We start from the raw sequence: 24,964 nt of genomic DNA on the forward strand, positions 1-24,964 counted from the left end.
ACCTAGCTTTCCCTGCTGTCCTGCAAAGGCTTAGAACTTACTGCTTTTCTTGTGTAAGGCCTTGGGACAATTTTCAACATGAAAGGTGCTATATAAATCCATGTTGTTAAATGAAAGCTTTACTTTTGAAGTAGTACCACTGTCTTCAAGTATCAAAGTATTTTCAACCCTATTATTAATGTGCTGGTTGGTATGCACTGCAACATGCATTGCAAAAAGAAACTTGCAAACATGCAATTAAACTGTATTAAATGCTCTCCTCCCCTATTTATGGTTAAATTAAAGCAGCAATTAGTTAAGAAATACAGTCCAGGAAGCTACTAAGATTGTTTGTTTTTCACCACACCGCCCCCCCCCCCCCCCCCCCCCCCATTCCCAAAAACAAATAAGCAGACTCATCTATGGGAGCAAAATGGAAATAATAATGAACTTGGTACATCTAGTAAGGCAATTGAGAAATACCATTCCTGATATTAAAGATTTGAGCTGGGAGTACTAGGGTGAAAACAAATTGGATCTACTGCTGAAGTTCCCATGAGAAGATAGCCACTGCAATGAGGTATTAAAAGGTACCCATGAAACTGTACTCCAGCAACAAACTAACTCCTTCAACTAAAAAGGGATAGAAATGATATTAAACCTGAGAAGGGTAAATCTTTCAGATGCCTCAGATTTACTATTTTTGTACTCTTGTAATCTTTCCATGCAGTTTGTTGAAGACTACGAGCCTACTAAAGCTGACAGTTATAGGAAAAAAGTTGTTCTGGATGGTGAGGAGGTCCAGATAGACATCTTGGATACTGCTGGGCAGGAGGACTATGCAGCCATTCGGGACAATTACTTCCGCAGTGGGGAGGGTTTTCTCTGTGTCTTTTCAATAACTGAGCAAGAATCGTTTACAGCCACTGTAGAATTTAGGTAAGTGGTTGGTGACTGACTTTATTCGATTTTAGCAGCACTTTATTTAGCGCAATTGTGCCATTTGAAGCATTATTTTGAGCCATGGAGTTTTAATGAATTGTGAGTGTTGTACATTGTATGCTAACGTGTTCAGTATGATGCTCCCGCTTCCTTGCGTTATGAGGGTTGAGGCAAGAAAATAACTGCCTGTCCTCCAAGATGAATTAAAATTGAAGTGGAGTCAACCTATGCCAGTCTTTTGCAACTCCTGATTGAAAGGACCGAAGGTACAATCATATGTAATCCATTTTTATAAATCCTACGTACTACCTTCTCATCACGTTCCTTGATCACTTCTTTCTCCAGGAGCTCAGTCAATTGTCTCTTGAACCTATCTGTGCTTTCTTTTTCTTTGCCTTTTGGTAATTTATATCATAACCTTACTGCACTTTTGGTTGAAAGTTAGCTCCCCATTGTTTTTTCTTGGTGCGAATTTCTCTGGCATTGATATCCTTCCTAATGAATAATTGGTCGTTGTTTTGTTTGGAATGTTGAATCTCATTGTCACATCTCAGCCTCTGGTGGGTGTTGGTGGAGGATACTAGTACTTCTGAGAAATCTACACGTAGAATTTGTTAGCCTTATATGAAGGGCACTTTCCTATTCAGGATCACATATTGCTTAACCTCAGTTCAGATGGCATAGGATGTTCCAAGTTTGCACTGTGTTAAGAGTTTAACCAGCTAAAACCAAGCAACTTACAATACAGATCATTGCTAAACTTCCTATAGAAAGGAAAAAGAGTTATAATGGTTTTCTGGTATAATGTCTTCAATGGGAAGTAAAATGACAATGTTTTATGTCATGCTCCTGCATTGCAAATTTGGCCCATTTGAGATGATCTGAGAATGTGATTGATCTTGAAAGCACAATAAATGGAGAATCCTTGATGATCGGCAGTGTTTTCTCAAGATCTGTGTCTGCGCAGGAATTGGGAGTGTGTTGTGCAGGGAACAAGCATGCTGAGCACAAGCCGTGTTCTCTTTAGAGCAGCTATGCATCAAGGGATCACGCAGTACAACAAGCGGGCCATAAGCGGCAGACAAAAGTTAGAGGGAGCATTGGCTTGTGGTATCATACTACCAACTTCATATTGGCCTGTTTCCTCGATAGATTTCTGAAAAGAGCGATCATTTCTCAGGATTACAGCTCCTTTAACATGGCTTGCCCTAATCTCTCTAGTTGTGCATTGGTATGATCTGGTAGCATATATAATTTATAAAGATATTGGAAATTACTGGAGAATGTCAATTGCTATCCAGTGTAAAGGCTTTGTAAAGCAGCATACATACTGCTTGTTATGGGAGTACTTTTCAGAGTACTGTTTACTTTGTGCATTTTGGAAGGGCATTCAAAGCTAGAGCTCTCAGGTTGACTAAAGATACAGAGATTAAAATGAAATAGACAAAAAAGGATAATGATAAATGTCAGGTTCATAATTCAGTACTGAACCAAGCTGTGTACAAGAACTACAGAGGAGACTGATAAAGGAAATAAGACTGGCAGGCTGTATGTATGGGAACAGATTAGTGGATAACCGAAAAGGAATCCTAAAAGTCTTAATAGTAAAAGTCACTAGTAAATGGGAGTCAATGGAATGGTAGGGCTGATTTGGGGTCAAGGAGTAGATTTTCTTTTTCAAGGCAAAGGACATGGCTGTAATACTAAATAAATACTTTGCTTCTGCCTTCCCTAAAGGGCGGTGATGATGCTTTGAATATCACAGTAGGGAAGAGGATTAGTCGACAAATTGGATAGGATAAAAATAAAGAGAAGCTACTTAAAGGGCTAACTGCACTCAAGTAGACAGGACACATAGGCTAGCAGAATGGGCAGAGTAGTGGCCGATGCAATTTAATACAGAAGAATGACTAATACAGAATGAAATGACACATTTTGGCAGAAGGGATAGGAAGAGCTAACATACTCTTCAGAATTGTGCCATTAAGTGTATACAAAAACAGAGGGACTACAGGGATAGAGTGGGGGAATGGGACTGATTGGATTGCTCTTCAGAGAGAGACGGCATGGATTCGATGCCTAAATGACCAACTTCTATACCAATATGACTGATCTGAATGGGGCCCCTCCTAGATTAATGAGGGAAGTAAAAGTGGAAACTGTGGTTCCTATGGTGACAATCTTCCAATCCTTAGATATGGGAGAGTGACCAGAGTACTGGAGGATTTGCAAATGTAACACCCCTGTTCAAAAAGGGAACTGGATTAAACCTGACAATTATAGACCTGTGAGTCTAATGCCAATGGTGTGGAAACTTTTGAGATGTTAATCCAGGATTAAATGAATTGACGCTTGGAAAAATGTGGGTTAGTAAATGAAAGCCAGTATCGATTTTGTCAAAGGCTAATAAGTGTTTGACTAACTTAATTAAATTCTTAAAGTAACGAGAGAGTGGATGTGCAGTTGATGTTGTGTATCTGGACTTTCAAAAAGCATTTGATAAAGTACCACATGATAGGCATGTTAGCAAAGTTGAAGCTAATGGGATTAAAGGTGCAGCATCTGTTTGAATATGAAATTGGCTAAGGGAAAGAAAGCAAAGAGCTATACTGAATGGCTGTTTTTTCTGATTTTGGAGGATGTGGGCAATGGTGTTTCCCCAGGGACCAGTATTGCGAACTCTGCTCTTTTTGATTATATTATTTACCTGGACTTCGGTAAAAGAGGAACATAATTTCAAATTTTGCACATGACACAAAATTTGAGGAGTTAGTAACAGACTTCAGGGGGACATAAGCTGGCCCAATGGGAAGAGAAGGCAGATGCAGTTTAATGCAGGAAAATGTGAAATGACTCATTTTGGCAGGAGGAATGAGAGCAGTGTAAGCTAAATGGCACAGTTTTGAACTGGGTGCAGGAACAGAGGTCTTTGAAGGTGGAAGGACAAGTTCAGAAGGCTGTCAAGGCATATGGGATCCTTTGGTTTTATAAACAGGCATCGAATACAAAAGCAAGAAATGTATGTTAATCCTTTATAATCGCTAATCTGTTTAGGCTATAGGAGTATTATGGCTAATTCTGGGCAATACTCTTTAGGAAGGATGTTGAGGCCTTTGAAATGGCGCAGAGGACATTTCCCATATGGGATCAGGTGTGAAAGACTTCCGTTACATGTCAAGACTAGGGATGCTTAGGGCAGTGAAGGTTATTATGAGATTTGACAGAGGTGTTCAAACACATGAAAGGTTTTGTTAGAGTAAAGGGAGAACTGTTTCTAGTGACAAAAGGATCAGTAACCAGAGGACATAGAATTAAGCTAATTGATAAAAGAGCCACAGATGACATGAGGGGGAAAAGTATGCACAATGGGTTGTTTAAATATAAAATCAACTGGCTGAAAGGATGGTGGAAACAGATTCAATAGGAAATTAGATAAGTACATGAGACAAAAAATATAGCACTATGGAGAAAGAGCAGTGGAGTGGGACTAATTGGATAGCTGTTTGAAAGAGGCTGACACAGACATGATGGGCTGAGGTATCGCCTGTGCTAATCATTCTATGATCCTCTCCCTCTAGGATTTCTACAGTGCTCCAATTCTGGTCCCTTGTGCTTCTACAATTTTCATTACTCCACCAATGGTGACATTGCTTTCGACTTTCTAGATCATAAGCACTGATATTCCCTCCAAGCTTCTCCATTTCTCTATCTCTCTCTCTTTTTAAAACCTACCTTTTAATCACCTGTACTAATATTTTTATGTGGCTGAGTGTAAAATTTTATCTGATGACACTCATGTGAATCACTGTGGGACTTTTATTTTACACTAAAGATGAGATGTAAATGCAAGTGGTACATCCCAAAGTTACAGCTTTTGTATGTTTTTAAATTAATTCTTTCTTGGGATGTGGGCATTGCTGGCAAGGCCAGCATTTGTTGGCCATTCTTAATTGCCCTTGAACTGAGTGGCTTGCTAGGCCATTTCAGAGGGTAGTTAAAAGTCACCACATTGCTATGGTTCTGGAATCACATGTAGGCCAGACCAGATACGTACAGCAGATTTCCTTCCCTAAAGAGTATTAGTGAACCAGGTAGGTTTTTACAACAGTAGTTTCATGGTCATCATTTCTGACACTAGCTTCAATTCCAGATTTTATTAATTGAATTTAAATTCCACCAGCTGCAGTGGTGGGATTCGAACCTGTGTTCCCTGAACATTGGCCTGGGTTTCTGGATTACTCGTCCAGTGAAATTGCCACAGCACCACTGTCAGAATTTGAGGGAAAATGTTATCTCTATGCTTTGTGTTCTATCTCTCTGGCTGCCATAACTTTTCCATTTCTGCCATACTTTTTCCAATGGAAATTAAGTATGTGATACTTCAGCTTTACTATTTTAGCATCTTCTCCCGATTCTGATTTATTTGGGAGATTGTTGATTTGCTCTGCAAGCTCCTTGTATGCCACTTGTACTTTAACACGAGGGTGATGGCTTGCTTGAAAGATGCGCCTCCTTTGTAGCTCCTATAAGAGCTGTAGTGACAGCTCTGAAACAGCCTAGTTTCCTTCCCCACTATCCTTTATTGCACAATTTTTCGATTCAAAAGCTTGACACCTTCTTGCACCAATAACTCTTTAACGTGGACGTAGATGTACTAAATTGTCATCCTTCTTTGGCAGCAGGACTCCTTTTAAGAGCTGCTACCTCACAGAATTTTGCTCTACTCAGTTTACCTGTGCATGATTTGCATGTGCACGATTCATTTGGAAGTCAGGACATGATTAGCCTTGCACTGTTGTAACCCTCCATGCTATCGGTGTAGCTATACCTGTGCCCCAAGAGAGCTAGGCAATGATTTTTTGCTGCCCATGCAGTATTAGTGTATCCAAAAGCACAGTGCGGTTTCCATGCTGGCACCTGCACAGTGGCCATTATTTTCTCCATATATCAATCACGAGAAGTGTTGGGAATAGGATTTACCTCTTTGCCTTAGTTTCATAAATCTCACTAAAGCATTAAACACTGTAAGCAGGGCAGGACTCTTCAAGATTTTGAGGCAAACTAGCTGTCCACAAAAGCTTACGGGACTCATCTGCTCCTTCCATGACAACATGCACTGTACTGTACAGTTTGATGGCACCACTTCCAGCAGTTTCAGGGTGAAGAATGGAGTGAAACAGCGCTGTGTCCTATCCCATGCTATGGTAGCATCATCTTATAGATTCATAGTCATAGAGGTCCACAGCACAGAAAAAGGCCCTTCGGTCCATCGAGTCTGTGCTGGTGGAACAAGTACCTAACTATTCTAATCCCATTTTCCAGCACTAGGCCCATAGCCTTGTATGCCATGGCATCGCATGTGAACATCCAAATACTTCTTAAATATTATGAGGGTATCTGCCTCTACCAACCTTTCAGGCTGAGAGTTCTGGGTGAAAAAATACTTCCCCTCATCCCCTCTAAACCTCCTGCCCCTTACCTTAAATCTACGCTCCCTGGTTATTGATCCTCCACCAAGGGGAAAAGTTTCTTCCTGTCTACCCTACCTATGCCCCTCATAATTTTATACACCTCAATTATGTACCCCCTCAATTTCCTCTGCTCCAGGGAAAATAACCCCAGTCTATCTAGTCTCTCCTCATAACTAAAACTCTACAGCCCAGGCAACATCCTGGTAAGTCTCCTCTGCACTCTCTCTAGTGCAATCATATCCTTCCTATAATGTGGATTCCAGAACTGCACGCAATACTCTAGCTGTGGCCTAACCAGCGTTTTATACAATCCAGCATAACCTACCTGCTCTTATATTCTATGCTTCAGCTACTAAAGGCAAATATCCCATATGCTTTCTTAGCCACCTTATCTACCTGTCCTGCTACCTTAAGGGACCGTGGGACATGCACACCAAGGCCCCTCTGATCCTCGGTACTTCCCAGGGTCCTAACATTCATCGTGTATCCCCGTGCCTTGTTTACCCTGCCCAAGTGCATCACCTCACACTTGTCCGGATTAAATTCCATTTACCACTGATCAGCCCATCTGACTATGTCCTCCTGTAATCTAAGGCTATCCTCCTCACTATTTACCACGGCACCAATGTTCGTGTCATCTGCGAACTTACTGATCAACCCTCCTACATTCAAATCTAAATCGTTTATATATACCGCAAACAGCAAGGGACTCAACACTGATCCCTGTGGAACCCCACTGGACACAGGCATCCAGTCACAAAAATGTCCCTCGACCATCACCCTCTACTTCCTGCCACTCAGCCAATTCTGGATCCAATTTACAAATTGCATTGGATCCCATGGGCTGTTACCTTCATTATCAGTTTCCCATGTGGGACCTTATCAAAAGCCTTGCTGAAATCCAAGCAGACTATGTCAAATGCATTGCCCTCACCTACCCACCTGGTCACCTCTTGGGAAAAATTCAATCAAATTGGTCAGACATGACCTCCCCTTAACAAAACCATGCTGACTGTCCTTAATTAATCCCTGCCTCTCCAAGTGTAAATTAATTCTGTCCCTCAGAATTGCTTCTAATAGTTTCTCCACCACTGAGGTTGGACTGACTGGCCTGTAGTTCCCTGGTTTATCCCTTCCACATGTTCCTGACCATTTCTTTCCCTGTAGACATGGAAGGAGTTTGCTTGCCTACTAGGTCAGATGATAAGTTCTACAATCTCTCCAAACTGAAACTAATGCAGCACATTCTGATCAGAGAGCTCCTCTACGTTCATGATGCTGTGCTGATTGTTCACACGGAAGCTACAGAAACTCATGGATTATCTCTCCCATGCCTGTGACTTGTTTTCCCTGACTAAGTGTCAAGGAAACCAAGGTCATGGAGAAAGATATCATATCTCTGCCTCTGATCACGCAAAACAACACCGCACTGGAAGTGGTTAGCAAATTCTGCTACTTTGGATCCACAGTGACAGTCGATCTGTCTCTTGATGCAGAACTCAATACATGCTTAGGGAATCAAATATTTGGCCGACTCTCAGAATGTGCAAGGAATAACAGCAAACTGACTCTGAGAACCAAGATGTGCGTTTGAGGCCTGTGTTCATAGCACCTTGTTGTTTGGCAGTAAAACATGGATGATTTACAGCTATCAAGAAGGAAGCTCAACAACTTTCATCTTTGCTGTTTGCAGTGTGTTCTGGACATCTCATGGAAGGACAAAATCACACATGTGGCAGTCCCCTCCAAGGTAAAGCTCCCAAGAATGTTGGCAGTCATCAAGCAGAGATGACTGTGCTGGCTTGGGCGCATTTGCAGATGGAAGGCAGTTGGATATCTGAGAGTGTTTTGCATGGCAAGGTAGCCAAACCAGGCAGCCAGTAGGATGTCCAAAGCTCCATTTCTAGATTGCTTGCAAATGTGACATGTAGGCCCTGAACATCAGCCCTCACACCTGGGAGACCTGAGCTGACGACAAGAAAATGGTGATATCGCCTGTGGACTAGCATGGAGCACCATGACTAACAGTGGCTTGGCAACAGGCAGCAAAACAGAAAACAACACCTGATAACCACTTCATATGTGGCACTGGTAGTAGAAGGCAGCTGTTCAGCCATAAGCAGAAGTGCATCATATGAAGCTATCCCATCCCCAGCAGATTTGATTTGCTGCATGTTCTTTATCTTACTAGATGTAAGGTTACGATGCAACACTGGTACTCCGATAACAATGCGATGCAACGCTGGTGTTATCCTATCAGACCAGAACTGCAAAGTAACCTGTCTGTAAATTCTTTATTTGGAGGGGAGGTGTCATATTTATGGATAAGTGCGAGATTATCTAATAGAATGTATAGCTGATGTAAAGAATTAGTATATTTTGGAGGAAAAATCAGGCAGGTTCTTCTCAAAACCACATCTGAAAGGTGATTTGCACATGGAAAGATGCCTGTGTCTGGCTTTTTTGTTTTTACAGTCCTGTCTTTATTTCTCTACTTAAGCCCTTATTTTTTGTTTCCTTTTTTCCATGACGCTTTCACATGTTCTGCTGTCAGAACTATCCAGTTCTCTGCCCCTTCAACAGGCAACATTGCCGGTACTCTCTTACTTACTAGCATGAGTTTGAATGGTACAACACACTTCTTCTGTCCAGGAAGCCAAGCTTGACAAATTGCCTACTGCAAACACACTGAATGAAAATAAACTGAATTGATTCAGGTTTTCCAAGAGCTGCAATTACTCCCTTTTGATTTACTGTGTCCTCTCAATTGAAGTTCAAAAAGTTTTTTAAGATCAGACCCCAGGCTAAAGGTGGCAGATGTGTGGAAAAAATTTATGTAGACTTTAAGATCAAATATTGTCTTTCCCACCAGTCCATTTCAAGCTGCAACACTTGTTGCTGCCTGTGTTTCCTAGCAGCTCTATTTTATAGCCATTTATTTGTGTACCAGTTTGCACCTTGGATGGATCTTTACAGAGTAGAGCTACTTTTATATTGGGTTTATACCCTAAAAATGTCACCAGTTCCCAACGAGCCAGCCTTGGGTAGCTTGTGACAATTGCAAAGTAACCATACTGGATTTGTATAACCTTGTAGTCTAAAATATGAAGTTAGCTGTATTTATTTGTTATATCTTTTTGTGTTGGATGGTTAAGAGATAAGTATTGACCAGAAGAACTCCCTGCTTTTTTTTGAATGTCATAGAATCTTTCACATCCACCTAAACATCAGAAAGTTAGCACTTCATGATGTAGTACTCCTCAGTACGTCCTGAAGCTTCAGCCTAGATTGTGTTCAAGTCTCTAGAGTGTGACTTGACCCCACAAGCTTCTGACTCAGAAGCAGGAATACTACTAATGAGTGAAACTGAATCTTGTAACAGTGTTTCAGCATTGCACAAAAAAAACCTTGAGTTATTCATCCTGTTAACAAACTCCAGAGCAGAATCATAAGTGCACAGGGAAAATACTTGGTCTGAACTAATGTAAACTAAAAGCAAAATACTGCGGATGCTGGAAGTCTGAAACAAAAATAGAAACTGCTGGAAAAACTCAGCAGGTCTAGCAGCATTTGTGGAGAGAGAAACAGTTAACGTTTTGAGTCCATATGACCCTTCTTCAGAGCAAGAACGGTGATGTGGACTCTAAAGGTTAATTCTGTTTCTCTCTCCACAGATGCTACTAAACCTGCTGAGTTTTTCCAGCATCTTCTGGTTTTGATCTGAATTTATTACTGTCTAGGTATGTGTTCCATAACCAGATGATTGCAACAGTGTATGAGTGTCTCCACTTGCTTACAATGCTTCTTTTAAGTAGGATACTCGAGCTATAAATTTGAAGTTCTAAATTATTCCATGGGGAACATTAAAAATTGAGAAGACAGTGCTGTTCCATATACTACAGCTTTTGCTATTTTTAATATCTGAAACTTCCTCCTTGGAATTGATACAAATCAAATGTGTCATTAGCAGGTAGGTGAGAAATAATTATTGCAAACACGTTTGTGTGTGACTTTACAGTACCCATAATATAAACAGACATACAGTATGTGTTGGTGCCATGAATTTAAATAGACTTGTTTCAGCTGGATTGGGTTATGAACAGATGGCCCAAGGGTGTGGATAATAGACTTCAGTTTTGATCTTTGCTCCAGCTATCTATTCTAAATAATTAAGTATAATACAAATTTTGAGAGATTTGAGAGTCATTTGTTGATTCCATACCATTGCTACTGATTTCATTCCCTTCCCTGTTCATATTTCAGGCTAAACCTGACTTTTTGACACCAAGTTGAGCCTTTGAACCCATATTTTCTACATCATGAAGGCTGCCGGCTTCTACCTTTGTGGCATTGCCTGTTTCTTCTCCTATCTTTGCTTATCTGCTGCTGAAACCTTCATCCTTTGTCACAACCCCCACCACCCCTGGGTGTGTTCCTGTGTTCTCCTGCCCAGCCCCTCACCCTGAGTACTCTAAACTTAGCTCATCCAAAACTGTAATGCCATATCCTGGCTTGCACCAAGTCCTGCTCAACAGTTACCCTGTCCTCCGTGACCTATATTTGTTCCTGGTCGCACAATGTTTCCAATGAAAAAAAAAATGGATCATTGTGTTTAAATTTCCATCAGTATAATGTTTTTCAACTCCCACAGTATCCTTGGAAAGTTATTTCTGAGAACAGGATTGCTTTGATATTGGCTGGGGATGTGTATTTGAGCTGTGTACCTTAATCATAACTTATTGAATTTCCTCCTTTTAATATAAATGCAGTAGTTTTTCATGCAAACTAAATGAGAGCCAGCTTTATAGCATTGCCACATAATCATCATCTGTTCGTGCAACAGTTTTCCTTTTCTCTGTCCCCCTCCAGACTGAAATGTGTTTGCAAGTTTGAATTATTTTTGTAGATGATAATATCATGGTTTATTGTATTGAAGTTCAACTTAGTATTCATTGTTGAATTTTTTTTTAACGAGTAAATATTTGTCATCTGTTCTGCATTTTCTGAAAGTTGCACCCTTAGGCATGTGAGTTTATTTATGTATTTTTAATGTCTTTTTTTAATCTTGTGTGCATTCAGCCTTTTCTGTGTTTAGAACACTGCCTAAGAACAAATTAACAACTTGCAATATTCTTTTGTGATTTTTCTTCCTTTTGTTTTCGCCCACATCCCCAAAACATACGGGTACAAATTTAGTCAGTTAAAACTACTCTGAGTTTTTGAACCCATTGCTGGGGAATATATGCATTGAGCAGTTTTGTGCAGTGGTAAGATTTGCAATTACTTTGATCTCATTAGCGAATTGATTTGTATTGAGGCGAAGCGCTTGTTAACAGCTTTGATAATTTTTTGTACTGAGGGGCTAAAATAAGATACTCACTGAAGGATCATCAACATTGCAACCGCAAATCTGTTGATGCAGATTTTTGTCTGATGTCCACTCTGCACAGATGTTGCCTACTAAACAAAGTTATAGCTAGTACTTATGAGTACTTAGTTTACTTGTGAGCCACTTTTAAACAAATTATCCAAGTCTTGTAATCCTGGTGACTGGTAATGACTTGTTCATACACTAGATTTTAGCTACTTCAAGGTGTCAGCTGCAGAAATGGATAAGATAACTCAGGAGGATTTGGGAACTCCCTGTTTGCATTTTCTTTGTTCCCATGGTAACTATAAGGCATCCTATCTTTCTCTTTTAAAAGCTGGATTGTTTAGCAACTCCTTTTTTTAAAAAAAGGTTCTGCTTTACGCACTAAAGCAGCTTTTAAAAATTCTGTTAAAGTTACCAAATGTTACTGATCAAGTCACTAATCTTTAGTACTTTGGGCTGAGTGATTAACTTCCTTTCATTGTGACCTTTTAGCTGCCGATATAATCAAGCTGAGTATACACAATACAGATATTCACTTAGTCTGGAACTAAGCAAATTCAATTTTTTTACAATTAAGGTTTAAGCCTGAACAACACAGCGGTTTACTATGAAGGCAGCAGGAGAGGAGGGAAGGTGCTGAATCACATCTTGAGTCAGTCTCACACATTGGTCAGTAATGGAATGGTTAAGAAACAACAACATGATTGCATTTTTTTGATGTGCTGAAAGGGGAAGGGAAATTTAACAGATTGGGAAAGCTCACTTTTTTTGAATGAAACACTTTTTATCCAGCACCACCCCCCCCAACCTGTTACTTTGAAAACTTGTGTCTTTTATTATAATAGCCAAAAGCATTTAAGTTTTTACCTTGTAGAGGCAGGCATTTCACATGTGTTTCCCTGTACAACTTCTTCAGTGACATTTGTTAGAAGAATTGTTTGCATGTGAATTGGAGCAGCATTTTTTAATTGGAGCCCAGGCTTTTACTCTGACCCAGAGTTGCCTGACACTGGCAAGCCCTCTGCTGGTTAATGCACAGCAGTACGCCATTAGTAAGTCCAGTCCTAATTGCCTATGTCTGATGAGGTAAATCAGGCTGTCTGGGATGAGTAACATCCCCTTATGGACATTCTGGCATCTCTAGAGGGAAGTTGAGGTCCATAATAGTGGCCTCTGAGAGCAGGAATAAAGAACCAAATCAAGAGTGTATAATTTCTAAAAGTTAATGTTTTCTAAAAGTGCTTCTCCCTCATGCTTTTTTGACAATGAGTAAAGTGTTATATCCAAAAAAAATACAAACCTGCTGTTGGTTTTTCTTTCAGGAGGTTCTGCCTAAGTATGAGTTTCAAGTTATAAACTGCTGGATTGCCATTTTTCTAACAATCTGGTTGCAGGATGCAAGGTGTTTGAGTATATCTCTAATATCATTGAAATGAAGGTTCTTAGATGCTTGAATCTGACTTGCAATTCCAACAGCTGAAGAGTTTACTCAACTATTGAAGAGTAAACCTACCGTGAGCTGCTATAAAGAATGAGCTTTTGTTCACATTTTCTCAAACCATCCTTTCACTTTCCACTGCTGATTTGTGCCTTTGTGAGCTATCCTTTCATTCTGATTTCAAATACAGCTTTTGTCACTCTTTCTGACCACTGATATCAGCTGCTAGCAGCATGTTTGGCAGTTAGAATTACTGTATTTTAACTGTGCATTGTAGTAATACATTTGAGTTTGTCTCCAAACTGAAAATTTAAAAAAAAAATTTAACCTGCATTTATATCGTGCTTTATGTCCTAAAGACACTTCATAGTGCTTTGTAACCAGTGGATTAAATTTAAAGTGCAGACGCCATTAATTATAGAGGCAAACATGGCAGTTAACTTGTACACAGCCAAGTCTTCTTAGAAACAAATGAGGAGTGACAAGTTAACCTGCTTTTGGTGGTGTTGATTTAGAGGACATGGGGCGACATTCTCTTTAAGCCCTGTTTTGGGACTTTTTTGCTTTTATCTAAACATCTTCATGTTTAAATTCCTTCATGATCTTGCCACAGAATTGTTACGGTTCAGAAGGAGGCCATTCGGCTGATTTTGTCTGCACCAGGCCTCCGAATGAGCATTATGATTCAGTGCCATTCTCTTGCCTTTTCCCAGTAACCCTGCACATTGTTTTTATTTAAATATTCGTCTAATGCTCTCTTGAATGCCTCGATTGAACCAGCCTCCACCATGCTTACAGGCAGTGCATCCGGACCTGAACCAATCGCTGTGTGAATAAGTTTTTTTCTCACATCGAATTGGCCTCTTTTGCAAGTCATATTAAATCTGTGCCCTCTCATTCCTGATCCTTTTAAGAGCAGGAACATAAATAGGAACAGGAGTAGACCATTCAGCCCCTCTAGCCTGCTCTGCCATTCAAAAAGATCACGGCTGATCTGCTTGTGTTTCGATTTCCACATTCCCATCTAGCCCTGATGACCTTAGATCTATCTCTGCCTTAAAAATTCAATGGCCCCGCCTCCACCACCTTCTGATGCAGAGAATTCCAAAGTTGTACAACCCCCTGAAAGAAAAAAATTCTCCTCATCTCTGTCCTAAAAGGGCGACCCTTAATTTTAAAACAGTGCCACCTAGTTCTGGACTCACCCATAAGAGGAAACGTCCTTTCGATGTCCGCCTTGTCGAGGCCGTTCAGGATCTTGTATACTTCAATCAAATTCCCCATCACTCTCCTAAACTCCAGTGGAAACAAGCCTTGTCTGTCCAACCTTTCCTCATAAAACAACTCTCTCATTCTAGGTATCAATCTAGTAATCCTCCTTTGAACCGCCTCTAATGCATTTACATCCTTCCGTAAGTAAGGAGACCAAAACTGCACATGGTATTCGAGGTGCGGTCTCACCAATGCCCTGTATAACTGAAGCATAACATCCTTACTTTTATGTTCAATCCCTCTTGTAATAAAGAATAGCATTCCATTAGCCTTCGTAATTACTTACTGTACCTGCATACTAACTTTGTGTGACTCATGTACTAGAACACCTAGATCCCTCTGCACCTCAGAATTAGGCAGCCGTTCTCCATTTATATAGTACGTTGCTTTGTTGTTCTTCCTGCCAAAGTGAACGACTTCAGATTTTCCCAAATTAAACTCTATTTATCAGATCTTTGCCCACTCACTCAACCTCTCCATATCCATCTGCAACCTCCTCATGCCCTCTTCACAACATACTTTCGTACCTATCTTTGTGTCATCTGCAAATTTAGCTACCATATCTTCACTCCCCTCATCTAAGTCATTGATGTAAAGCGTAATAAGTTGAGGCCCCAGTACAGATCCCTATTGGATGCCACTCGTCATATCCTGCCAATCAGAAAAAAAAACATTCATGCATACTGTCTGCTTTCTGCCAGCCAGTCTTCTATTCGTGGTAATATGTTACCCACTGAGCTATGTGCTTTTATTTTCCATAATAATCTTTGATGTGGCACTTTATCAAATGCCTTCTGGAAATCCAAGTATAGTATGCCTACAGGCTCCCCTTTATCCACTGCACATGTTAGCTCCTTCAAAAAACTCCAATAAATTGGTTAAACATGGTTTTCCTTTCACAAAACCATGCTGATTCTTCCCTATTGCCTTGAGCTCTTCTGAGTGCCCAGCTATAAGCTCCTTAATAATCAATTCTAATAACTCCCCCACGAAAGAAGTCAAGCTAACTGGCCTATAGTTTCCTGTTTTTTGCCTCCCTCCCTTCTTGAATAAAGGGATTATATTTGCTACTTTCCAATCTGATGGAACCTTTCCAGAATCTAGCGAATTTTGGAAAATTAACACCAGCACATTGATTACCTCATTAGCCACCCCTTTTAAGACCCTAGGATGTAGTCCATCTGGACCCGGAGACTTGCTAGCCTGAAGCTCCATCAATTTGCTCAGTACCATTTCCCTAGTGACTTCAATTTCACCAAGTTCTTCTTCTGTTCACCTTCTGATTGGCAGTTATTACTGGAATGTTTTTTGTATCCTCTATAGTGAACACAGAAAGAAAATATTTGTTTGTTTCTTCCACCATTTCCTTATTATCTACTATTAACTCCCCACTGTCACTCATTAAAGGACCAGCACATTTTACTTTTTTTTAAGTACCTGTAGAAGCTCTTGCTATTAGTTTTTACATTTTTAGCTAGCTTCCTCTCATACTCTAAATTCTTTCTCCTGATTAACATTTTAGTCTTCTCTGCTGTTCTTTATATTCTATCCAATCATTTGTCCTGCCACTCATCTTTGCAGAGTTGTATGCTTTTCCCTTAAATTTGATGTTTTCCTTAACATCTCTAGTTAACCACGGATGGTGGATCCTCCCTTTAGAATTTTTCTTTATAGTAGGAATGCACTTATCCTGAATACTATGAAATACCCCCTTATATGTCCAGCCCCCTGATGATTTTAAACACCTCTATCAAATTACTTCTTAGCCTTCTACTGTCCAAGGAGAACAATCCCAGCTTCTCCAATCTATCATCATAATTGAAGTTTTTTATCCCTGGAAACTTCTTCTGCACTCTCCCCAGTGCTCTTTGCTATCTCCTCCAATAAAACTATATAACTTAAATGTATAAAACGTCCCAAGCTTCTTCACAGGCGCATTATAAAACAAATACGACACCAAGCTGATAAGGAGATATTGGGTCAGATGACAAAAGCTTGGCCAAAGAGAGCTTTTTAAGGAGTGTCTTAAAGGAGGAAACAGAGGTAGAGTGGCGGAGAGAATCAAAAGGGAGCTCGAGTTTAGGGCGTAGGAAATTGAAAGCACAGTCTCCAGTGGTGGAGCAATTAAAATTGGAAACATTCAAGAAGCTAAAATGATATGAGTTGTGGGGCTGGACCACATTAGAGATAGTGAGGGATGCGAAAATTTTTTGGAAATTTTTTTATTGGCATAAGAATTTCTGAGATCGATCTGTAATGTTTGTAGCAGATGTTTTACTGTTTGAATCAGCGGTGTATAACTTGTATCAAACTGGGTCTTGTGCATTTTGCAGACAAAGTCCATGTACTCCTCTCAGTGCTGTACTGCATCACGATGCAGAATATTGCAACAGACTTTTATTTTACTTGGACACTCACTTTGTGTTTTTTATGTGGATCCAGATTTCATTTAATTTCATTTTCTTGTTCAGCAGCTATAGTCTGACCCTGTAAAGATGTATGACCTGTGTACTTTGCAGTGCAGCATCCTGTGGTGTTTAATTGTAACCCAAGGCTCTGATCTCAAAAGTCAGCAAGTGGAAAATGAACCACACCCATGGTTATGGAATGAATTGCCAGTTGTTCGACAAGTGGTTTACCATGTTGTGAACCTCTGTTTACAATAGACTAAATGTTTAAGAACTAATGTGTATTTGTGGACTGACTCACTGTGCCACAGAACAATAGGGTGCACATCTTGTGGTAGTGTAGCAAAGGATTCAGAATGGGCTGTCTGCCTGTTCTTTGCTTACAGATGAAATGGACCTTCTTTGGGAGCTGTGAAGCAAATTTAGAATTATATTTTATCTTGTCACATATGTTTACCATGATTCAGATTTGACATCCATTGCTGGAAAACAAACACAACCTCTCAAGAAATACATGCTGAAATTCTTATGGCATCAGGAATGTGAACAATTCAGGGTTTCTGATTTTGGAACTGTGCTAGTAAGGGATTGTACAGCAAAGTAATGGGATTAAATGGTTTTATGAGGCGAAACACATGGGCCAAGTTTTGTTTCTGTGCTGTAGATTCAACTATATGTTTTGCTGTGTGTAAATATAAGGTAAGTATGCAATGTAGAATGACCAGTGAAGTGCTAATTAGGTACAATACTTTAGTAATAAATATATAAAAGTTAATCATTCAGGTCTCGTCTGAATCCATATTGACCGCTGTTTGCAAAATTATTGTACATATCATCGCATTTACTCCTGATCGCTTCCATTACTTTACATGTTACCAAAGTAGACCGAATGGGATTGTAGTTGCCTTCTAATTATCAGCTTATTTTTTTGGAAAAGGGCACCGTTTTGTCTGTTTCTAGCTCACTGGTATCTCTCCAGGACTTACAGATCTCTTCCCCTGTCTGTCATAGTAAATTTGTCCACTCTTTTGTCAAGACCTTGAGCTTGCTTTTTTTTTTAATCAATAGACAATTTTTTGCATCTTTCTGTCCTATCTATTTATATCCAGCTTTCCTGCACGCAAACCTCTCACCAGAAAACACCTTCACTTCCAGAACGAAAACTGACAGTACTGCAACCGCTCAGTAGGTCAGGCAGCGGCTGTGAAGAGAACAGAAAAGATGTTGCAAGTATGGACCCTTTATCAGATGCCCCCATACCCGAATGATACACCTCTGAAATTAGTTGCCTATTTGATTTCCAGCATCAACAGTGTTCTTTTTTTCTTGACCTCTATCCTAGTTTTCCTCCTCAGATGATCCCTTACGGTGTTCATTTTCTTAAGTTACTTCTTTTCTGTATCCATGTAACTATTTCTTCTCTGTCGTGCCTCCTTTGTTTTATTCCTCTCGAGTGCTTTTAAAATAGCTTCTCTCTGGTGTCTGTTTATTTTTTTTCCCAGTTGCTTCTTATTAATGCATCTCAGTTGCTGCTATTTTTAAATAATTTTCCTGCAGTACTCACTTTTTAAGTTTCACTCATCCCAGCACCCTCCCCATTTAACTTTTCTTCCCTTTTAAGTTAGCTGTCCTGTGTTGCTGTTTCACATTACTTCGAGGGCTCTGGCAATGAAGTAGTGCGTTTTACTGAAAATAAAAGTTTGTGGTTACTGTTATTCCTAAGTACTGTAGCTCCTGATGACATAAGGTGCTCTTCTGGGCTCTTTTGCAGGTTCCTTGTTCTCTGACATCATGGTGTGTCGGTGCTTTTCCAGATTGCTATGAAAGGTTGTGGGAGCCCTCCTGAACAGTGCTTGCACTGGTTGACTGGATGTCAAGGCTTTTGTTGTCAGGTTAATTATTTCTGCACACGGGTAATAAAATTTACAATTAGGTCCAGTTAACCCAGTTGTTGAGAATTGTTGTTCATGATTTCTTTCATAAGAGATCTGTGACTTGCCTTGATGGCATTGTTCAGTGTTGTAGCTATTCACCAGGGCCATTTTATGAGAAATTGCCTTTTGTTACACTTGTTCCCGCTGTGTACTGTTGTGCCAGCTAATTTGTAAACAAAAATACAATTCTCCAGCCTGGTAGGTAATGAATGATTCTTTGTTTTTTAGGGAACAAATCCTCCGTGTGAAAGCAGAGGAAGATAAGATCCCCTTACTTTTAGTGGGTAACAAGTCTGATTTGGAAGATCGGAGGCAAGTGTCTGTTGAAGAAGCAAGGAGCAAAGCAGAAGAGTGGGGCGTTCAGTATGTTGAGACTTCAGCTAAAACGAGAGCCAATGTAGATAAGGTAAGAATTCATTTTGTTTGTATAATTTCTCATGTATAATTTCTCCATAAAGATAAATATCAAGAATAGTGAAATGCTCAATCAACATCTGACTGAGAGAAATATGTTAACCTACTCGTGATATAATAATTCCACAGGAATTCCAACTGAACCTTCACCTATTCTGCTGAGGGATGATTACACATTATGAAATATTGTAACCTATCTATTTCCAACATTGTTTTTTTTATTTCAGGACTAACAGTACAAACTGTTTGGGTCCACTGAAGATTTTGCTTCTCAAAGTTGAGAGATATTGAACTGCATTGGACAATTTGGAATAGAACCCAACTGTTAACACAAATTCATATATTTTTAATTGCTGTTAGTTTTGTATAAAAGCATGATATTTCTAATTTTCTTAGGTATTTTTTGACCTGATGAGAGAAGTACGAGCAAAGAAAATGTCAGAAAACAAGGACAAAAATGGGAAGAAAAGCAGCCGGAACAAAAAGAGCCTCCGAGAACGATGCTGTATACTGTGATTAATTTTTTTTGGGATCGATTGGCAGCAATTTGAACTTGGGCACTTAACATTCATTTAGCCACTCAATGTGTTTATAATCAATCACTGTTTATTTTATAGTAAAATGGTGTTTATTCAAAGTATTGAGTATTGTTGGGTTCGTTGCCAATACAATGCTCTTTGAACTATCAAGTGAGTTATATCCTTTGGACCTACTTGTAGGATTGTATTTTTTTGCCTTTTTTTTTACAGACGCATTTAGTTTTGAGCAACTGTTCCTATCAAGCAGTAACATGCTTCCACCTTCCATGTAGATCTCTGGATTCCCTTGTCCAGTTAACTGCTAATTATTCATAACCTCTCCTTTCAAAATCAATTTGGGAAGTAATTAAAGGGCAGATTTCTAATGCATCAAAAGCAAACTGCAGATTTATAAAAGGCAGCTTGTTGAAACTGTTATAAATCAGCGTGTTCAAAGTTTAATTTGTCTTTTAATTTGAAGACCTTGTGTTTAAAATGACATTTGATAATGTAGTTTGAACACTCTGATCCTCTTTTATATAGCATCATATGTGGTCTTGCAGTATAGCTAAATTCTCAACTTGTGCCATTTGTTGGAGGGAGAGGCGAACGATTAAAAACCTAGCCTTCTGATTGCTGTGTGTCCAACTGTAATAAGTCAGATTTGTTAAAGAAACTACTGGTGGTAACGAAGTCCAGAGAAATAATTTCCCATGTACCATGTACAGTATGATTATTTTCTGCTATTCTTACTCATTAGGTTGTAACAGATTGGAGGTACATTCTCCCCAAAATGAAACATATAGTGTAATTGCCTAGCTAAAAGAAAATCATCTCTGTGGGTTATTTTAGACCTAATCCTTTCACTAGTGCAACAACCACCTCCTTCCATACCACCCCCTAGCCACCTAACTGTGGTTTTGGTATCTTGCACCCAATATTGTAAGTCGCTCTGTCAGTGAAAGGACTTATTTCACTGTTTTGTAACTGCATCATGTTGCATTCTCTACCTCCATGTGATGTAGTAAAAGTGCTGGAATTCAAGATCTGATACACAGACACATCACCGGCACTGAAGAGTATTCCATGTCTACTCAGCAAACCAGCACGTGCATTCGTAAGAAGCTGGATTGTGTGCTTGTCTATCGTTTTGGCATGAAGAAAATAAGTTTGAATATTTGTTGGAGCAAATGCTGCGAATGACTGAGCACACTTGAAACACAGTAGCAATCATATATTTAGAGTTCAGAGTTTTTTTTTAAAAGTACATGGTCCTTTATGGTCTTGTGGTAGAAGAAAATAATGGGGAAAAAAATCCAATTCTTTCAGATGTTTTTAAGAACACAAAGTTGATCTGTGTGAAATGGACCAATATCTCGCACTGATTTTTAGACATTTGTAAGGAAATGAGATTTGGATGGTGTTAGTTTTTATGTGGTATCATGTCAATGCTTTGTACAAGCCTTGGGCTGATTTGCCTTTTTTTAAGAATGATTCCTGAATGGAGGTAGATTGTTAGTGTAGTTCATGTATTAAAACACTAGATTATTGGGACAGTACAGCAATTGATTTTTCTACATTTGCTTTAACATAAATTGCATGTGATATGAACTTCACCCTCTTTTTTTGATTGTAGATAACATGACTAACTGAATCTTTGTGATTTAATGCAACGTTGTTGTTGAGTTGAAGGGGTTAGGGTTCTATGCCAGTAATGAACAGTGGTATTGTATTTGCCAAAAACTAATAGTTACCCAGATTGTTTACATTGTTTAACAAAACTAATAATTTCAAGATGGAAGTTTCCTCCTGATTGAGAAAAAACCTAATGTCATCACGAAAATGTGAAATATTTCAACATGAATTATGAATAAAACCAGTAGCATAACTTGATTAATCTCTTGTCTCCAGCATTCCTTGAAACAAATTTTAGGATTTTTTTTTTCGATATCTATCATAGTGTGTTAAAACACTGTTTTCACATCTTGGGATCTGAATTAAAATTGATGCAGACTGACCTGTCAGAAAGATTTTCTTTTCTTGCCATCCTTTGCCCCAGTAGATGGAAGGATCCTAAGAAAAGGGAGTCTGGCCAATTTTGTAAATATGAGTGTGCAGTGTACAATTCGGTGCTCATTTAAAATCGCTGGTCAGAAGGATGGCTGGAGTGAGCAGTAGAAATATCGCTCTGGTGGAATGCTGGTCTGAATTAGTTATCTCCAGCTACATTGCAGGACTGAGTAACTGCACTCTGTGTCATATGTGTTTAATGTGAACTAGAAGTATTTAACATGGGGTGCAAAAGGAGTGAAAAAATGTTTGATTCTGGAACACTTCAATCACTAAAATTATCAGCAAGATTCATGCTGATTTTTCTTCCCCACGCATTCCTCTTTTGCATTTTTCTTGCTGCTGCTCCTCTTCTTGCCTTGGGGAGGAAAGCTGCTGACAAAGCCAGCCTGATGACTTCTCTTAAGGCTCAACCAGTACTGTTAGACTTTCCCTTGCAGTCTCAGTAAGCCTCTTGCATCTCAAGGTAATCAGGTGTATTTTGGCAATTCACTTTGTGGATGATCACAGAGCATTGTATCAGCACCTGCAGCTTGGGTCTTGATTAGCCGATGAAGTAAGACTATTAGTGTTTTCTGTCCTATTGATATGACTTATAATAAAAGCAAAACTACTCTGACCTGTGACCATGAGGAAAATCTTCTGAAATATCTTATTTTGGGTAAAAGACAACTGTCTTGCCATCTGTTTTTAGTTGAAATGAATTTGAATGTGTACTTTCCCTCTGAATTTAGGGTAATCCTACTTTTAGCCAAAAACTATTCGCCCCGTGTACTGTTCCTTGAGGCATTGGCATGCATGCTTTCATCTTTTGCTTCGCCACCACATCCAGCTTAATCAGTTGCCTAACTCAAAGCTTGTGCTGAAATAAAATAGCAAGTTAGGACCTTTTGCTCAATGAACTAGCCATCAAAACCTTTCCTCTTTTTTTGCGTACCTTGGCCTAAATCTTTGCCTAATGAACAGAGATGAAGCTTCTTTCTTAAGAGGGTGCCTTAATGAACGCACATGAAATGGGGAGCCAGAATGGCATTGTCACTGGACTCATATTCCAGAGACCCAGGGTAATGCTCTGGGCGCCCAGGTTCGAATACCACCATGTGGAATTCAATTAAAAATCTAGTGTTAAAAGTCTAATGACTACAAAACCATTGTCAATTGGTGTAAAAACCCATCTGGTTCACTAATGTCCTTTTTAGGGAAGGAAATCTGCTGCCCGCACCTGGTCTGGCCTACATTAGACTCCAGACCCACAGCAATGTGGTTGACTCATAAATGCCTTCTGAACAAGGGCAGTTAAGGATGGACAATAAATGCTGGCCTAGCCAGCGATGCCTATATCCCATGAACGAATAAAAAAAAAATGAATTTTGGTGATTTCATCATAGTTGGTCAGGTTTAGTGTGTATCCACCAGGCATTCTAGGTCCATGCATGTGGAAGAATTAGAAAATTGACACTTTATACCTGAAAAGTCCAACAGGTGTTGCTTTCTGAATGATCTGTGTTGGTCAAAAATCTAGCAAAATGATGATTGTTCAGAAATAACAAAGCTCAAAGGCAACTGACGCAATAACATTGTAAGTGAAAGTTGCCTAAAGCAGGTTTATTATAAGTCCATCTAGCTTTGTAGGCCTAAAATTTAACGATTATTCTGATCAGTATTTTTGTTTTACACATTTTAAACTGGTAACTGGACCATTCATTAATATTAAAATAGCCCTGATTTGAATTTGAATGCTTGCAGCTCCTAAGTATGTAGGCAAAATCGTAAGTATTTCAATTCAAGGGACCAACTGTAAAGCATTGTTTGAAGATTGTGGAAAAACCAGCATTTTGTTTAATAGGAAATTTTATTCAATAGCTGTAACTTTTGACCATGGATATGCCTCATTTGTAATGTGAAATTTTACTTTTTTTAAAACAGTGAAATACTGCCAAGTAAAAACTATTACATGATTTGCCCTTTAACAAGTTGCATCCTGATTTTTCCCACCTTATTACACTCTTCAAGGAATATTTGCACATTTATACTCTGGTAGTATGTCAATGAGATTTTTTTTAATACTATATGTTTTTGCATTTTTCAAATTCTTTGATACATCTAATTACATAATTGTTAACCATGATCTCACCATCGGTTACTTGCCAAACCTATTCCGATTTTATGAGCTATTAAATGTACATATTAAATGTTAACTACCCTTGTGATACAGCCAACTTTCAGTGGGTGCTGATGTTATATTATGTTAAAACTGTGCAACTCATTTATAACTTCATTACATGAGTTGGAATATTTGCTCACCTGTATTGCAATGCACAATCAATACTCATGTAGTTTTTTTTCTTAAAGGCATGTTTTGGTTAATTTTAGTTAATTTTCTAATGTTACAACTCAACATGTATAATAAACTATAAATAGTAAATGCAATAAATTGATTTTTCTTTGGACTTTTAATGTAATGGAAATTTTCATTTATCATGGTGAAGTGGGATGCTATTAGATTCTGGCTTGCAAACTACAGTTCAGTTTGAAAACCACCTGTTCACTCATCCCTATCCAAGACGCTAGTTGTATTTTACAAGTGTTTTTTACCCCCCCAGTCATGTGGCTTATAAAGTGGTAAAGTGTGTGACTAGATATTAACCTTTTTTTTTAAAAAAAATGGTTTTAACCATTGTCTTGGGCTGGAACTATTCTTTATGTTCTTTTTCCCCATTCTTGGCCACACATCTATCATCCATTCCTGGCATTGATTCATGTTTAGGCATAGCTAATGCTGTAAAGTCTAGCAAGCACCCGAGCAGTAATTCTTTTCCCCAAGTATCTATACAGTGAGTGACAAAGTACTTAAGTGGCCTAGTCTTTGCTTTCTGGTCCATGTTGGCCAATTTGAGCTTGTAGGTAGAGTACAAGTCATAGAATTCTACAGCACAGAGGATGATCATTTGGCTTATCAAATCAGGAGGCTCATTTGAAGACCAATCTTATTAGAACCAATCTCATGCTCTTTACCTGCAACCCTGTGGGATTTTTTTTCCTATAAATATTTAATTCCCTTTTGAAAATTCTGGAATCTGTATTGACTAAATTCTCACCAGTCTCCAGAGGACTGGTGAAATCTAGCCCATGCTCTACCAATCT

The 24,964-nt window shown here is 39.1% G+C and overlaps 1 protein-coding gene across 3 annotated transcripts in view; it reads left to right on the forward strand.

Moving 5' to 3' along the window:
• Positions 1-24,270, forward strand: part of ralba (v-ral simian leukemia viral oncogene homolog Ba (ras related)) — a 58,599-nt gene extending 34,329 nt beyond the window's left edge. For all 3 annotated transcript variants that reach the window (XM_041200576.1, XM_041200575.1, XM_041200577.1), the window contains exons 3-5: positions 710-918; positions 19,047-19,224; positions 19,629-24,270. In XM_041200576.1, the coding sequence (XP_041056510.1) occupies positions 710-918; positions 19,047-19,224; positions 19,629-19,748 (507 nt within the window). In that variant the 3' untranslated portion in view covers positions 19,749-24,270. The remainder of the gene's footprint in view (positions 1-709; positions 919-19,046; positions 19,225-19,628) is intronic.
• Positions 24,271-24,964: the final 694 nt, after the last annotated feature.

Source organism: Carcharodon carcharias, chromosome 12 (genome assembly GCF_017639515.1).
Source record: "Carcharodon carcharias isolate sCarCar2 chromosome 12, sCarCar2.pri, whole genome shotgun sequence".
NCBI lineage: Eukaryota > Metazoa > Chordata > Chondrichthyes > Lamniformes > Lamnidae > Carcharodon > Carcharodon carcharias.